The following is a 15,776-nucleotide window of genomic DNA, read 5'->3' as shown; positions in this document are numbered from 1 at the left end:
GTGCTATTCAATATGGTAGCCAACAGCCACAAGTAACATGCAAATTGTAATTAATTACAGTTAAATTTACAATTCAGTTCCTCTGTCACACTAGCCACATTTCAAGTATTCAATAGCCATGCACTGCTACCCTATTAGACAGCACAGATATAGGACATTTCACTATTCCAGAAAGTTCTGTTGGACAGTACTGTACTAGAGGGTGTATCACATCGAAACAAGGGAGTGAACCAAGAAAGAGAAAGACACTGGGGTCCAGAACACAGGACACCAACATAACTAAAACTGGCAAGGGGCATCGTGGCGTACAAGTAACGAGGGGCCCCAGGCAGCTGTCAGAGGCCCTTTGACTCTAGATGAACCTCACTAAAGATTTGTCTGTCTCATCACTCTTTCCGAGGAACCCACTTTTGGTTCATTGACTTTCTGCATGTGTTTCTATTTCTTATTTCATTCATTTCTGCACTAGTTTTTATGATTTCCTTTCTTCTTCTCTGGATTTTGTGCTGCATCTTTTCGAGCACAGAAACCCGCAGACCAGTGGGGCAGGTGAGCCGTGGGGCTGGTTTCCACACAGACGTGGCACCAGAGATGCTCTTTGCTGTCCTGTCCTCCTGTGAGCTGGCCCGAACGCGCTGCAAACGCAAGCCCCTCTGCCCAGGGCGGGACCCCAGCTTCCGCCAGCAGTATTTGAACCTACACTTTACAAAGCTCTTCGGTGCATGCAATACTCTGATAAAAATTTAATTATTAAAAAGCATATTATGTTAAAAGAAATAGACAATAAGCATTGGTGAGAATATAAGGAAACTGGCACCCTCACACATTGCTGATGGGTATGTGAAACAGTGCATCCATTCTGGAAGACGGCTTGGCAATTCCTTAAAATGTTAAACATCGATTTACCATGGGACCCAGCAATTCTGCTTCTAGGTATCTATCCAGAGAAATGGAGACATGTCCACAGAAATGTTGTACAGAAATGTTCACAGCAGTATTATTTATAATAGTTCCAAACTGGAAACAACCCAGAATGTCCATCAACTAATGACTGTATAAACAAGAAGTGTCACATCCATAGAGTGGGATACTGTTCTATACTAAAAAGAATAAAGTACTGATGCATGCTACAATATAGATGAAGCTGATAAACATTAGATTAAGTGAAAAAAGACAGTCACAAAAGAGCACACAATGTATGGTTCTCTTTATAAGAAATGTCCAGCAAAGAAAAGGTATACAGACAGAAAGTAGAAAAGTAGACTAATGGTTGCCAGGAACTGAGAGTAAGGATGGGAAATGAAAGCTAAATAACGTGAACTTTACTACTGGGGTGATAGAAACGTTCTAAAATTAGAACATGGTGATGGTTGCACATCTCTATAAATACATTAGAAATCATTGAAATGTTTATTTAAAACAAGTGACTATTTTGCCAATGTTAAGTTCTACCTCAAGAGAGCCATTTTTAAAAAAGTAAATGATGAAGTCTATTTTTTTTAAAAAAGAACATGTAGCCTATGAGCTATGTGCTTTAATATTATTATTATTATTATTATTATTATTATTATAACAATCCTGAAAGGTTGGTATGGTCCCCTTTTCACAGATAAAGAAACTGCGGCTCAAAGAAGTTAAGCAAGTTATACAATTAGCAAACACAGCAGTTAAAATGTATGAGCGTGGGCTCTAACTAGAGGATCCATGTCTTTTCTCCCATTGGTGACCGCCTGCGCCCTGAAGCACTATGGGTAGATCACACAGGGGTCTGAGTTAAGGTTTCCTTCGCCCTCAATTCCACACAACCTAGCACCTGAGTCACCACATTTGTGTAGAGGGATGTTAGGCCAATGGGTGATCTTTGAGTAACCCAAGATTTTCTATCTCACTAGAGACCAGCATTATGATTCTGTGATTTATAAGAAGAAACATATAGTTGCTTTCATTCTCTGTTCCTGGCTTATGGCTCCCCAAACCCTTGGAATATCCTAAGTGATAACAGCAACGGGAGCATCTTTTATCGTAACAGTTGGTCTGTTGTCATCGGTTCCTGAAATAGCTCCAGAGCCAAAAAGGGGAAAGGAGTGTGTTAGTCACATCGACCCCCTTTCAACCACACCTGAATTTATGAGAATGAGGTAAATCTTGGAAAGCCTTTACAGATGGGGGCTAGTTGCCAGGAAACCAACCATCATTAGAGGATTAGGACTTTCAGTTCCAGGAAGGGGAGAGAGGCTGGAGGTTGAATCATTCACCAACGGCCAGTGACTTAGTCAATCATGTCTATGTAATGAAGCCTTTATAAAAACCCAAAGGACAAGTTTGGAGAACGTCTGGACTGGTGAACACACGAAGGTGCTGGGTGGGTGGACTGCCCGAGATCGTGGAAGCTTTTGTCCTTTCCCCATACCTTGTCTTATGCATCTTGTCCATCTTGCTGTTGCTGAGTTAAATCTTTTCATAATAAACCAGTATTCCGGTAAGTAAAACATTCACTCAAGTTCTGTAAGCTACTCCAGCAAGTTAACTAACCCAACAAGCAGGTCATGGGAACCTCTGATTTATAGCCAGTTGGTCAGAAGCAAAGATGACAGCCTGGATGTGCGACTGGCGGATTAAGGGGTGGGGGTAGTCTTGTGGGACTGAGCCCTCAACCTGTGAGATCCGATGCTATCTCCTGGTAGGCAGTGTCAGCACTGAGTTAACTGCTTGCAGGTGCTGGGAAAAGCATACAGTGGAAGTACGAAATACAGAGACTACATATGTATAACTAAAAACATGTGCTGGCCAATCTTTGCCACTGGAGTCCAGAAGTTAGCAGACTTACTATTTGAAAATTAAACTACCTCTCTCTGTAGCTCTCTCTGGGGTGACCCAGAGGGTGGGGCTTGGGAGCCAGACTCCGTGGGTACCAAGTTTCAGTTCTGCCACTCAGCAGCTGAGGGACCTGCACACGTCACTTAAATCCCTCTGTGCCTCAGTTTCCTCATCTCTAAACTGGAAGTGAAAAGTGTAAAGTGCTGGATAAGTGTTTAGCATCAGTGTTATTTTATCTATGTATCTAAACTTGTCACTTAACTGCGCAGAGCCTGCCTGTGCTCAGCTTTGCAACAAAACTGGCCTTTGGCCCATTATGTTCTCTTGTCTACCATGGTGTTATCTATGGATGAGGGATCAGCAATGTTTTCCAACACTTACCACATGTTTCAAATGACTCATATGAAATCCAAGCCCAAAAAGGCTGTGGTGGTCATCTGGTCCAAGTCTGTCATTGTACAAACGGGTACAATGAGGTTCTGCATAGCAGAAGGATGCACTGGCCACAGCTGGCTCACCTCCCAGGGGGCCTATCTAACGAGATTACTGAACAAATACTCTACCCCAGTAAGCTTTTGTGTCCCAACTTCTCCAGAAAGCTCTTCTGTCCATTTGGCTGAAGAGGTAGGTGAGAAAAAGCTACACTGTGATTTTAAAGACTGTCACATGCTAATTACAAGTTACTCCCTTTGAAAGATCACAATGTTAGCATTTTAAATCCTCCTTTCTTCTCTCCAAACCTCCATCGCTAGAAAAGAAAGCCAATTCTTTGAAGCTGTGAGCCCAACAGGACAGTTTTACAGACAATGGTTAAGAGTAGGCTTTTCCCCAAGGATGGCGAAAGCATTCTTCCCCCTCTTGTTACCTTGGTAACTGCTACCTTGGCGCCCTTGTTGATGAGCTGAACCACATTCTCTGCTTGGCCTTTGTATGCGGCTATGAGAAGGCGTTCTGAAAGCGCAGCGACCGCATCCTGCTGGCTCATGAATTAGGAGAGAAAGAGGTTTCCAGCTGCGGCAGACACGTCTCCTCAGCTCCACAGGACGCCAGTGGCCCAGGCCGGCACCCACAGGGACAGCTGCTTCCGATCATCGACCATGGGAAGGTGCCTTTATCACTATGCCATCTTCGGGACCTAGGAGTTACAAAACAAAGCTGCAATCAGTGTGTCTGGGCACACAGGACAGACCACCCATCTTCTCTCCAATCTTAGGGTGTTGCACTGATTGTGCGTGGGGGGAAGGGGAGCTGGGGAGACAGGACAGCAGGAAGGACACTGCACAGCAAAGCCCCACAATGTACCAACTCCCCCCTCTCTACCCCCTCAGGGGACTCTGGATTCTGCAGAGGACTACGGCCAGAACTTCAAGGTCTGCTCTGCATTTCTGTGAGGGTGGACAGAGGCCTGATGGAATCCCCTAAACAAGCTGGTTTCCGGCCCCACCTTGCGCAGGTAACTGTACTAGGTATGATCACAGAGGGCTTTCTGGCTGTGTTCTGTGGGTCCACCATGGCTGGCGTGCCAGTGGCCCTGGCAGGTTATGTGCTCGTGGAGCATACCCCAGGGACTGGAGGAGAGGGTTCTCTCTGGGGTTTTCTCCCGTTCTCTTTTTCCATCATTTTCTCACTGCAAATAGTGCAGTTTCCTGAGTTCTGGAACACAGGGAGAGCTGGGCACAGGCCCGGGCTGTCTCCCAGGTCCAATTACTGCTGCAGCAACCCACCCTGGGAACAACAGGGATGCTAGACACACTGACAGAGTGCACTGCCAACCACAGTGGGAGGGGCCGTCGGCAGCTCACAGCTTCACCAGAGGGAGATAAACGGCCTAAAAGCCACCTACAGGCCACTCAGGGCAGAGGTCTGGAGGCATTAACTAGCAGTAAACCTAAGCTCTTCTTTCTACCAAATAGCCAGAAGGTTAAAGACTGACTTCTCCCAGTAGCCTCGTGCCACATTACACCAAACCAAAGCCAGTGGTAACTGACTCAACTGCGAAGCTTCCTCAGATACAAGAAAAACTGCTTTAAGGATCTGATCCACTGCAAGGAGATGAGGGCTTCTTTGAGTTTTAAACCAAACTTACTAAAAATACCAATACATGCACACAGAAAAAGAAAAAAAATGCTGAACCAAAGGGACACCAGCATTCTACCTCCCATTCCAACTCTGAAGGCCCCAACCAGAGACTCTTTTACAGATGCTTCCAGGCAAATCCACTGCTCCTTCCCATCTCTACAGATTGAGAAATTGGCCATGACGAGACCGGGAAAGGTCTGGACTGTGTCACACTATACCTCCCCTTCACTGAGACATCTAGGCAGGCCATCTCACCAACCACTCCAGGAGGCTGGGCTTAAAAGCTCGGACATAACACAGACAGAACAACAGGACTGGGGTGGGGATTAAAGATGATATTTTATTATGTGAATATATTGGCCAAATGTGGATATTATAACTTCAGAAAGAATTCTTCTCTCTCCTCAATGTGTAATTTATCAAATTTCACCTTGTCATCCAAGACACCCAAACTGCAGAGTAAGAACCGCAAGGACACAGAGAGAACAAACCCTCACAATGACCCCACTCCGGGTCACCAGGTTCGATGGAAGCACAAGGCACCTGGAGAAGGGTGTGTGCCAAAGCAGAGCTTCTTCCATGAGGCAGGGTTGGAGGTCCCTGGAATGTGTCAAGAATCTTTAAAATGAGACTCAAAACAGAGAGAAATAAGCCTTTGGAAAGTCCTAGGATCGAATGGAAAGACAGTAGTTTGGGGTTTATGTTTGCCAGACTATCATGCTTGTTTGGAAAGGGTTTGTTCTTGTAAACATAGGACCTGTCTCTCTCTACTCAGGGAACCTGGGGTACCTTCAAACCAATTACACTGAGCTTCTGCTCTGTTTGCCTCAACACTGAAAAAGAACTCCAGGCCCAAATGGCAGGAAAACACAGAATCTGAGCTCTGGCTTCTTAAATGAGCTTCCTCCACAACCACATTCTTCTCCATTTACTCCATTGTTATTTATGTGCACGGGACCTAACCGCCACTCTCCCCTTCCCCAATGTGTGAATTACCAAATTTCACCTTGTCATCCCAGATACCCAAACTGCAGAGTACGAATCACAAGGACACAGAGAGAACGAATCCTCACGAATGATCTCAAGTACAATAGCATGTCTCATACAAACATTGTTATCAAGGCTAACATTTTACTCATTCCACTTCATAGCTTAGCTCCTCGGGGCTGAGATCTTGCTGCAACCTCAGTGCATGCCATCAGCTCAGGCCACAGGCTCCAGACCAGAAGCGCTGTCTGATCTCCCCAGCAACAGATGCACTCCCGACAGGCCAATGGCACACCGCCAGCCACCCCCCTCCACCCTCCTGGCTCTCGTCATAAATTCAGCCTCTCAGACGGAGATGAAAGCACAGCTACACTTTTGCCATGGTTGCCAGCTACTGAGCCAGCCTTGCTTACATAATTATCTTTGGTAAACAGTCTTTTGCAAATCTAGCGCACATTACCCTTTTTTATTTTTTATTTTTTTTGAGACAGAAAAACACTCCATTTCTGAGAAAATGTTGGCCAAGTAGTTTTTTGTTTTTTTTTGCTCTCACTGACAGCTACTGAATAAGAAAAGTTTCCCACTCCTCACCCGACCTATCCTCTCTACCAGGCAGGAGGCTGTGCCCCTTCCCCAGATGCGCAGAAAACTGCCTGCAAAACCTGGAACAGAATCCCAGGTTTCTATTTCCTAGTCTGTTGCTAGCACCATCGCTGTGTACTCCGGTATCGCAAGTTCAATCTCAAATTAAATTCAGTAACAATCTTATTGCTAGGGACTCCAGCATTCACTAGCACTTGCATTTACAGGATGGGTGGGAAGAAATGAAAGTGGCTGAGTCTTCTTCTGTTTCCTCCCCGACCTCCAGCCTTGGGCGAGGGTGCAGGTGCAGCTCAGCTTCCTCCCCACTTCTCTCCTGATCGCTGCCTTAGAACAACAATCTCCATCCTTTTGGAGGGAGGGGCTACTCAGCTGCTCACTGTACCTCTGCACTGACCAATCAGGCCAGGCAGAGGCCAGCTGGGGGTGAGGGATAAGGGGGAATGAAGGACCCCCAACAATGAGTGACAAAGGGAGAAGTGTGGGCAGGTGAACAGGCTCCAGTCAGTGAGTTCAACTTCCTGCCAACCTGTTGGGTACCCAGGCTATCGCAGCCCCATTCCCTCATGAAATCTGAGCCTCCTCTTCTAAGCAAATCAGTTATGATTCAAGACACTCCCCATGGCTGGTGGTGAGGAATTTCTTCTGCCCCAACTCTATCGGTCACATCCCTCTTTGTCAGAATGCTCATTTTCAGCGTTCTAGCGAAAAACCTTAAATGCAAACAGGCTGCCTGTTCTTTCAGCAGAAATGAAATACATGCTTGATCATAAATATGTAATGAGTATCCTGAATCTAGAAGAGGATTTAGCTTCCAATATAGATTTCCCTCCTTCTGCTCAGCCCACTGCCCCATTTCCAATGCTCTGCAATTAGCCAATTCTTTTGTCTCCCATCACACAGCTGTTTGGTCTGTGATGTGAGCAGTTTTCTTTTTATAGCAAAAGGTCTGTGAGGTTTGCTTTTGCTGTTTCCTTGAAGATTTACAACAAAGTCTCTTGTTCCCAATATCCCAAAGCCACTACATTCAGGCAAAATATTCCAGAAGAGACCTGCAAACAAAAGTCTCTTGCCAGGCATGATGCACGACCTCCCCAGAGACCATCCACAGGCACCCGGGCGCCGGTCTTAGGGAACGCCATCAGTTACAGTAACTCACTCTGCCCCTGCTGCTCCACACCCTACATTCGAGAGAGAGTACTCACATCCAGGGTCTGTCCTCCCGTTCTACATCCTACATCGTGTGCTGTTGCTGGCTAACTGCAGTCAGTCCTTTCCTGGAGAGATCATTAGCGTCCTGGGCTGTCACGCCCAATGGGTCTGCAGCGATTCACTTACAATGCTGGCTGCCTTTTTCCCTGGAGCTTCCTCTGCCAGCCCCGGCCAATTCACACCTAAAAGCTTATTAAGACATCCATTCAGCGCACAATGTTTTGTGGCTTCCTAATCTCCTCGTCACAGCTTCTGAAAGATTTGGGGTCTTTAGATTTTGTTGGAGAGCTCCGTCCTGCCGGCAGAGGACCTGTAACACTGCCCTGATTGAAGGGCCAGGGAATAATTCACAGAGGGGCAGGAAGCTTTTGAGTGATGCTCAGGCGAACCAACGCTTGCATTCTTTCAGTAGCAAGGCAAGAAGAAGAGATGAATGTGCGTGTTGTAGGGAGGGAGGGAGGGGGGAGGCAGCAAGGTTCTTACTCTATGATGAACTGCCTTTATGGTAACAGGAAAACGCTCACATTGTGTAAACAGCAAAGACCAGACACTCGCCTGCGGGCTGAGTTCCCGCACGGTGACTGCAGCATACGGGGACAACTAAGCTGCCTGTCCTGACGTTCTAAGTAAACCTGTATTTTCTCTCACCAATCTTCCTCTGAACAGTCTCTGGAGAGAAGGGTCAGGGAGAAAAACAGGGAGCGGATCTGTTTCAAGCACAGTCAATGACCCTAAACATTACAAGTGTGTCTTCCTGTCCACTTGTTGAAACAACAGAAAACCAACTTCCCACTGGAGCAATCATTGAAAGGAAGAAGGTTTTTGTTTTGACTTAAGCCAATATTACCACCCTGTCCTCATTTCTAAAGCCAGAGTTGTTGGTCCTGTAGATGGAAAATAACTCTGCCAACACACACCTTCTGAGCCCTTTCTTCCTAAAGCCTTGCCCCACCTCGCTGAGGGTGGAAGGTCCTGTGGGTGATGGGCTGGCATTCTGCTCTGGCCATTCTCCGGCTTGCCCCAAGGGCAGGAGACCAGCCAGGGACCCAGGCCAGTGCGCTGCAGAGACCAAGTGCCAGCAGGATGATGAGCTTGTTTTCAACACACCACCCCTGCACTAGTTTATCCAAAAGTGATCACTCTGGGACACTCTGATCACCACTGGAGGACAAGTGGCCTTAGAACAGGGATGAATGTGACTCACCCCCTACTTTGAAGGGACATCATCTGGCCCTCGTAAGCCTGGATCAGGGCCTCAAAGGCCAGATGGCAGAAAAGAAATGTAAACTGAATGCGACAAAAGTACACAACAAGGAGTGGCTCATTTTCTCAAAGCTTCTGGGACATTTCCTTCTTCGAAGAATACCCACAGGTGGAGACCGCAGTGTGTCAATCAGGACAGCTCACAGAGCCTGGTGCCCACGAGTGCGATCTGCCTGTGGTGGGAATGACAGAGGCCGAGACGCAACTCTTGAGCAAGCCCGTGACGCATTTTACACACCCACCATTGCAAAGGAATATGCAAGCTTCCTTCTTGAGCCATCTCAAGTACAGTAACTGTTTGCTGATGAATTGGCAGTTACCGAATCTGAAAGAATCACCTTTGCAGGAGACATGTAGAAGCTGTTGCAGTGAAAGTTGAGTGATATCTGGATACTATTCAGGAAAACTCTGACAAGTCCTACCATCAAGAAAAGCTGCTAACAAATATAAAAGTATATTTTATATACTTTTATAAAAATATATCAGAGGCATAAGGACATATCATTGAATAAAGATGTAATGACAGGAGGCTTGTGATAAATAGAGACCTCCCATTTTTACAAGAGACAATAGTTACTTTTTGGCTACCTGGCACTGCTAAATCACCAGAGCCTCCAAACTGAGGTCAGACACTCCATCCCATAGCAAATGACCTGCATGCTCAACATCCAGCCAGGAGTCTTCCCTGAGCTTTCCCAAGATGAGCTGGTCATTCCCGCATCTGCGCTGTTTACTATACATTCTTGCTACGGAATGAATTTTGCCCCCCCCCCCAAATCCATAGGTTGAAACCCTAGCCCTCACTGTGACTGTATTTGGAAACATGTAGAACCTTCACAAGCTAATTAAGGTTAAAAGGGGTCATAAAGTGGGACCCTGATCTGATAGGATTAGTGTCCCTGACAAAAAGAGACATGGAAGAGTCTCCACGTGCTGTCTCTCTCTCTCTGAGCTCCCACCCTACCTGCTCGGAGGGAAGAGCATGTGAGGACATGGCAAGAAAGTGGCAATTTGCAAACCAGGAAAAAAACTAAGATGAATCCATACATAGAAGGGACATAAAAATGAAACTCAGAGACATGAACAAGAATGTGATGGCAACAGGGGCGGGGGGTTGGGGGAGGGGGGAGGGGGTGAAGAAGGAGAGAGGGGTTAGGGGAGGGGAGGGGCACAAAGAAAACCAGATAGAAGGTGACAGAAGACAATTTAACTTTGCGGGAGGGGTATACAGCACAATCAAATGTCAAAATAATCTAGAGATATTTTCTCTCAACATATGTACCCTGATTTATCAATGTCACTGCATTAAATTTAATTTAAAAAAATGCCAAAAAAAAAAAAAAAAAAAAAAGAAAGTGGCAATTTGCAAACCAGGAAGAGAGTCCTCATCAGAAACCAAGCCCCTCTAGAGCCAGAGCCTGACCCGGGCTGTCTAGCCTCCAGAGCTGTGAGAAAATAAATTCCTGTCATTGAAGCCAGCCAGCCTAGGGAACCATGTTATGGTAGCCCAAGCTGACCAAGACAGCTCCCTTCACAGTGTAATTGCTGGCACGGGCTTAATTAAGATTGGTCCTCCTGGTTAGACTGTGGAAGGCAGAAACCCTGCTTTGGTTGGTTACCTTGTATCCCTAGTAGCTGACATGGTTCCTGGAACACAGCCTTTAATGTCTGTTAGGTGTAGGATAGAAAAACAAATAATTGCTTTTTCTAATCATTAATTCATCTTCAAAAGCCTATAGATCCCATAAGAAACAGACGAGGAGCCAACCCAGACAGCTAACCCTTTCCTTTTGCGCATCGGGAGGCAGGCTGTGGCTCCGGAACATCCGAGAGGGGACAACCAGGGTTCATCCTCCTCCTCTCTCCTTTCCTCACAAAAATAGAGCCTGGCAGCTCCTGGGGTCAGAAGAATTACTGATCTCAAGACAGTCCCCACTCGTGACACAGGTCTGTCAGCACCCAAATACTAGACAGCACCAGCCACCCCAGAAATGTTCTCATTCCCCTCAACCCCTGCTGGGCAAAATCACAAATACTAAAGACAAATCCCACAAAATACTGAATTGCAATAAAACCCATCCCCAGAGAGTAGTCCATCTTCCATGTATCCATAGTTCAGCTCCTACCCACTCCTTAAATCTGCCGATACTGCTTCCTTCCGCCCTCAGTTTGCCTACTTAAGTTGTTGTCGATGTTGTTGATTTTGTGGTATATTGAGCATTTATTGAAGAGACGGGCACAAAGAACTATGAAAACTGGGAAGCAGATCTTTCTTGCTCGGTGTCCTGGGGGTGAGAGGAGTCAGCAGAGTTTTCACAGAGAAGGTACTTTTGAGCTGGATAGTGTACGCTTTTGTTAGAGATGCAGAGAAGGACACAGGCAGAGGAGGCAGCAAGAGCAAAAAGCAGAGTGGTCTGAGAGTGTGTCATGAATAGGAAAGCACAGAGACTTTTGCAGCCGGAGCTTACAATATATGGGCAATGACCAGAGAGGATGTTGCAGTCAGGCTGTGGACTTTGCCCATGCCAAAGACATTAAACCAAATCTTGCATTTGTGATGGGGAGCCCTAGAAGCTGGTAAGCGGGGAAAAGATTAGTCAGATTTTTGCTTTACTTGGAACTTCAACACAGAACATTGTATTTATTATAATTATAGGTTCATAATACATTTTCACGATTGTATTTACATGGCTTTCTTTCTCGTCCTTCCTTCATTTCTTTTTATTTCTTCCTTTCTTCTTTCTTATTTTACTAATTAATAGACTTACTTTTAGAGCAGTTTTAGATTTACAGAAAAACTGAACAGAAAGCACAATTTCCATATAGCCCCTCTCCCAGAGCCCCTTCCTCCCCCCACCCCAGTCTCTCCTATTATTAATATCTTGCATTAGTGTGGTATATTTTTTTACAATTGATGAGTCAATATCGACACATTACTATTAACTAAAGTCCATGGTTTACACTAGGGTTCACTCTTTGTCTTGTGCATTCCAGAGGGATGCATAAACCTGCAATGACATGTGCCATGTAGCCACCATTACAGTATCACACAGAATAGCTTCACTGGCCTAATGCTTGCTCTGCCTATTCACCCCTCCCTCCCCCTAACCCCTGACAACCACTGACCTTTTTACTCTCTCTACAATTTTGCCTTTTTAAAAATATCATATAGGCCCTGGCCAGTTGGCTCAGTGGTAGAGGGTCAGCCCAATGTGTGGAAGTCTTGGGTTCAATTCCGGGTCAGGGTATACAGAAGAAGCAACTATCTGCTCCCTCACCCCCGGTCCCACAGCCATGGCTCATTCAAACAAAGTTGGCCCTGGGCGCTGATGATGGCACCATGGCCTCACCTCAGGTGTTAAAAGAGCTGAGTTGCAAAGCAAGGAAGGAACAGCCCCAGATGGTCAGAGCAATGGCCCCAGATGGGCAGATAGATTATCACCCCATAGTGGGCTTGCCAGTTGGGGCATATGTGGGAATCTGTCTCTCAATAATAAAAAAAAATGTCCTATAGTTGAAATCACATAGAATGTAGTCTTTCCAGGCTGGCGTCTTTCACTTAGTAGTATGTATTCAAGGTTCCTCCACGTCTTTTCAGGGCTTGATAAGCTCATTTCTTTTTATCGCTGAAAAATATTTCATTGTCTGGATGCACCACCGTTTATCTATTTACCGATTAAGGGACATCTTGGTTGTTTTTAAGTTTTGGCAATTAAGAATAAAGCTGCTATAAGGCTCTGTGTACAGGTTTTTGTGTGAACATAAGTTTTCATCTCATTTGGGTGAACACCAGGGAATACAATCGCTAAATCACATGGTAGGACACTGTTTAACTTTGTAAATACTGTTATACAAGTATCTCCTGCTTTTCAAAAGTTTACCCCAATTTGCGTTTATGAAAGACCTACATCGGTACTTGTTTTCACTAACTAAAAGAAATCTGAAGGGGATTTTTCACCTTTATTAAATAAGGCAAGAAGGGAAACAGCATTCAGCGTTTGTTGTCAGCAAGCCACTACTGAGGTGGCGCACACCCGGAGCACCAAGCACGACACCGGCCAGCTCCTTCCCCAGGAATGCACTCAGTACCCCACCATCAAGCCCCCAGAGCTTTGAACTGTGTCTGTGAGCATCCTGATTTATTCTGTGCATCCATTAGCAAGATGTATCCTAAGGTAACTGCTTCTTTGCTTTATGCCATTTCGGCTTGCTAAAGGATTCATGGAAGGATCTACTTTCAGGCAGAGGGAAACCTGTATTATCTTCCAAAGTGGCTACAATGCTTTGCACTCCCACCAGCTGGCTTCACATTGACCTAATAGCTGACTGCCAAGGGAACTTTCAGTTCTTACCGTACATGATTCCTCTGCTGCATTGGTACTGCTACCGTCCCTCCTTCACACACTTCGTCCCCCTTTGGTTTCTAAGACCCACTCTCTCCGCGTTCTCCTACCATCTGTGGAACTACCACCCTCTCTCACCCAAGTGCTCGTCTCCCATGGTCCCTTAAATGTTGTAGGTCCCTAAGGTTCTATTCCTGGTTGTCTTCTCCAGATCTCAGTATCGCATTCCACCCCGCCTGCTGCCGCCCACGTGCTCCTCTGCTGCCTGGATACGGACTGCTCCAAATCTTCTGTGGCCTCAGTCACTTTCTCTGAAGCTCCAGTCTTAAACACCCAACCGTATCGCAGACACCTTATTTGGATGTCCCTTACCAACACGATCACAACCGAATCATCTTCCTTCTCTCCACACCCATTCCTTTCCCAGTGTCCTCATATCTTGGTGAGGGTTCCGTCTTTCATCTGTCTGCCTACTTCCCTAATCTGGAACACTCATCCTGCTTTTTTTTATTCCCTTCCCTTCCCCCACCCCCACATTCAATAAATTACCTAATCCTCCTGATTTGACACAGTAGGGCACAGAAATTAAAAATGCAAGCTTTGAACCCCTGGCCTGTAGCTCAGTTGATTAGAGCATTGATAAGCCAAGGTTGTTGGTTAGATCCCCGGTCAGGGAACATACAAGAATCAACCAATGAATGTGTAAATAAGTGGAACAGGCCCTGGCCAGTTGGCTCAGTACTAGAGCACTGGTCCAACACATGGAAGTCCCAGGTTCGATTACTGTTCAGGGCACACAGGAGAAGTGCCCATCTGTTTCTCCACCCTCCCCCTCTCACTTCTCTCTCTATCTTCTCCTCTCCTCCTGTAGCCATGTTTGATTAGAGTGAATTGGCCCCAGTGCTGGGTATGGCTCCACGGCCTCCACCTCAGGTGCTATAAAATGGCTCCAGTTGCAGCCAAGCAAGGCCCTCAGATGAGCAGAGCATCGCCCCTTACTGGGCTTGCCAGGTGGATTCCTGTCTGGGTGTATGTGGGAGTCTGTCTCTGCCTCCTCACCTCTCCCCTAAAAAAAAAAAAAATGGAACAACAAATCAATGTTCTTTCTCTCTGTCTTTCTCTCTCTTTCAAATCAAAAAATTAAAAACAAAACAAAGCAAACAAACAAAAACAAGCTTTAAAGTCAGAGTGCCTGGGCTCAAATCCCAGCTCTGCCACTTACTTTGGGCAAATTTCTTAATGAGTCTAAGCCTGTTTCCTCGTGTGTAAAATAGAGAGAATTACAGTTCCTACCTCACTGGACTGCCACAAAGATGACATGAGATACTATACAAACTATACAAGCCTGGCACATAAAGAGTGCTCAGTATACTCAAGCACGGTTGGCTGGTTACTGTTGAAGTGTTCCTTGACCTGTTCTCTCCTCTCAGCTGCACGGCCACTGCCTTCATCCAGGGCTGCCATCACCTCTTACCTGGACTATCACAGTGGTCTCCAACTGGACACAGATGTTTTCTGAGATTCTGTTTGTGATGACCTAAACTCAGAAATTGAAACGACAGAGGTGAAGGTGATTTCACATGTGTATGAGTTCTCACCTAGGTAAAAGTAGGAGCCAAGGCAAGACTAACATTCAGGATTTATTTTTTTTTCTTTCTTTTTTTTTTTTGCATTTTTCTGAAGCTGGAAACAGGGAGAGACAGTCAGACAGACTCCTGCATGCGCCCGACCGGGATCCACCCGGCACGCCCACCATGGGACGACGCTCTGCCCACCAGGGGGCGATGCTCTGCCCATCCTGGGCGTCGCCATGTTGCGACCATCCTGGGGGTCGCCATGTTGCGACCAGAGCCACTCTAGCGCCTGGGGCAGAGGCCACAGAGCCATCCCCAGCGCCCGGGCCATCTTTGCTCCAATGGAGCCTTGGCTGCGGGAGGGGAAGAGAGAGACAGAGAGGAAAGCACGGCGGAGGGGTGGAGAAGCAAATGGGCGCTTCTCCTATGTGCCCTGGCCGGGAATCGAACCTGGGTCCTCCGCACGCTAGGCCGACGCTCTACCGCTGAGCCAACCGGCCAGGGCTTAACATTCAGGATTTAGATACTGAGTGTACTTTGGCTCAAAATGTATCTTCAGTATCAGATAACTTTGTAGAAGTCAACAGAACCTGGCCAGAGAGTTGTTTGGATTTCTAAAATTTGACTCTCAGGAAAGAGCCTTTGAGCCAATGGCAGTTAAATTTCCTTTCTTCTGTCTGGGTCTTACAGATCGCTGAGACAGTGAGAGAGAAGTTCCCTTTCTGATGTGTCAGTGTTAGAAAAAAAGGAGTAATAAATGAGAAACTAACCCTTCTTCTCCACCTTGTTTCAGACGACAAAGTGGGAGAGCAGAGAGCTAAGCTGCAATGTAGGAGGAACCATTAACGCCGTCTCTATCTGCCAGGCAGTGATCTGCCCACCGGTGACGCTGCCTGGGCCT

The 15,776-nt window shown here is 46.3% G+C and overlaps 1 protein-coding gene across 6 annotated transcripts in view; it reads right to left on the bottom strand.

Annotated features, from left to right (window-relative positions):
* ANKRD6 (ankyrin repeat domain 6) overlaps positions 1–15,776 on the bottom strand; it is a 245,227-nt gene that overhangs the window by 77,437 nt on the left and 152,014 nt on the right. For 5 of the 6 annotated variants that reach the window (XM_066254264.1, XM_066254269.1, XM_066254267.1 and 2 more), the window contains exon 2: positions 3,683–3,952. In XM_066254264.1, the coding sequence (XP_066110361.1) occupies positions 3,683–3,802 (120 nt within the window). In that variant the 5' untranslated portion in view covers positions 3,803–3,952. Of the gene's footprint in view, positions 1–3,682; positions 3,953–7,688; positions 7,998–15,776 lie in introns of those variants that run through there. The other variant, XM_066254265.1, reaches the window with a different exon arrangement.

This window comes from Saccopteryx bilineata, chromosome 1 (assembly GCF_036850765.1).
Source record: "Saccopteryx bilineata isolate mSacBil1 chromosome 1, mSacBil1_pri_phased_curated, whole genome shotgun sequence".
In the NCBI taxonomy this organism is placed as follows: Eukaryota; Metazoa; Chordata; class Mammalia; order Chiroptera; family Emballonuridae; genus Saccopteryx; species Saccopteryx bilineata.
This window is presented reverse-complemented; position numbering and strand designations above follow the sequence as displayed.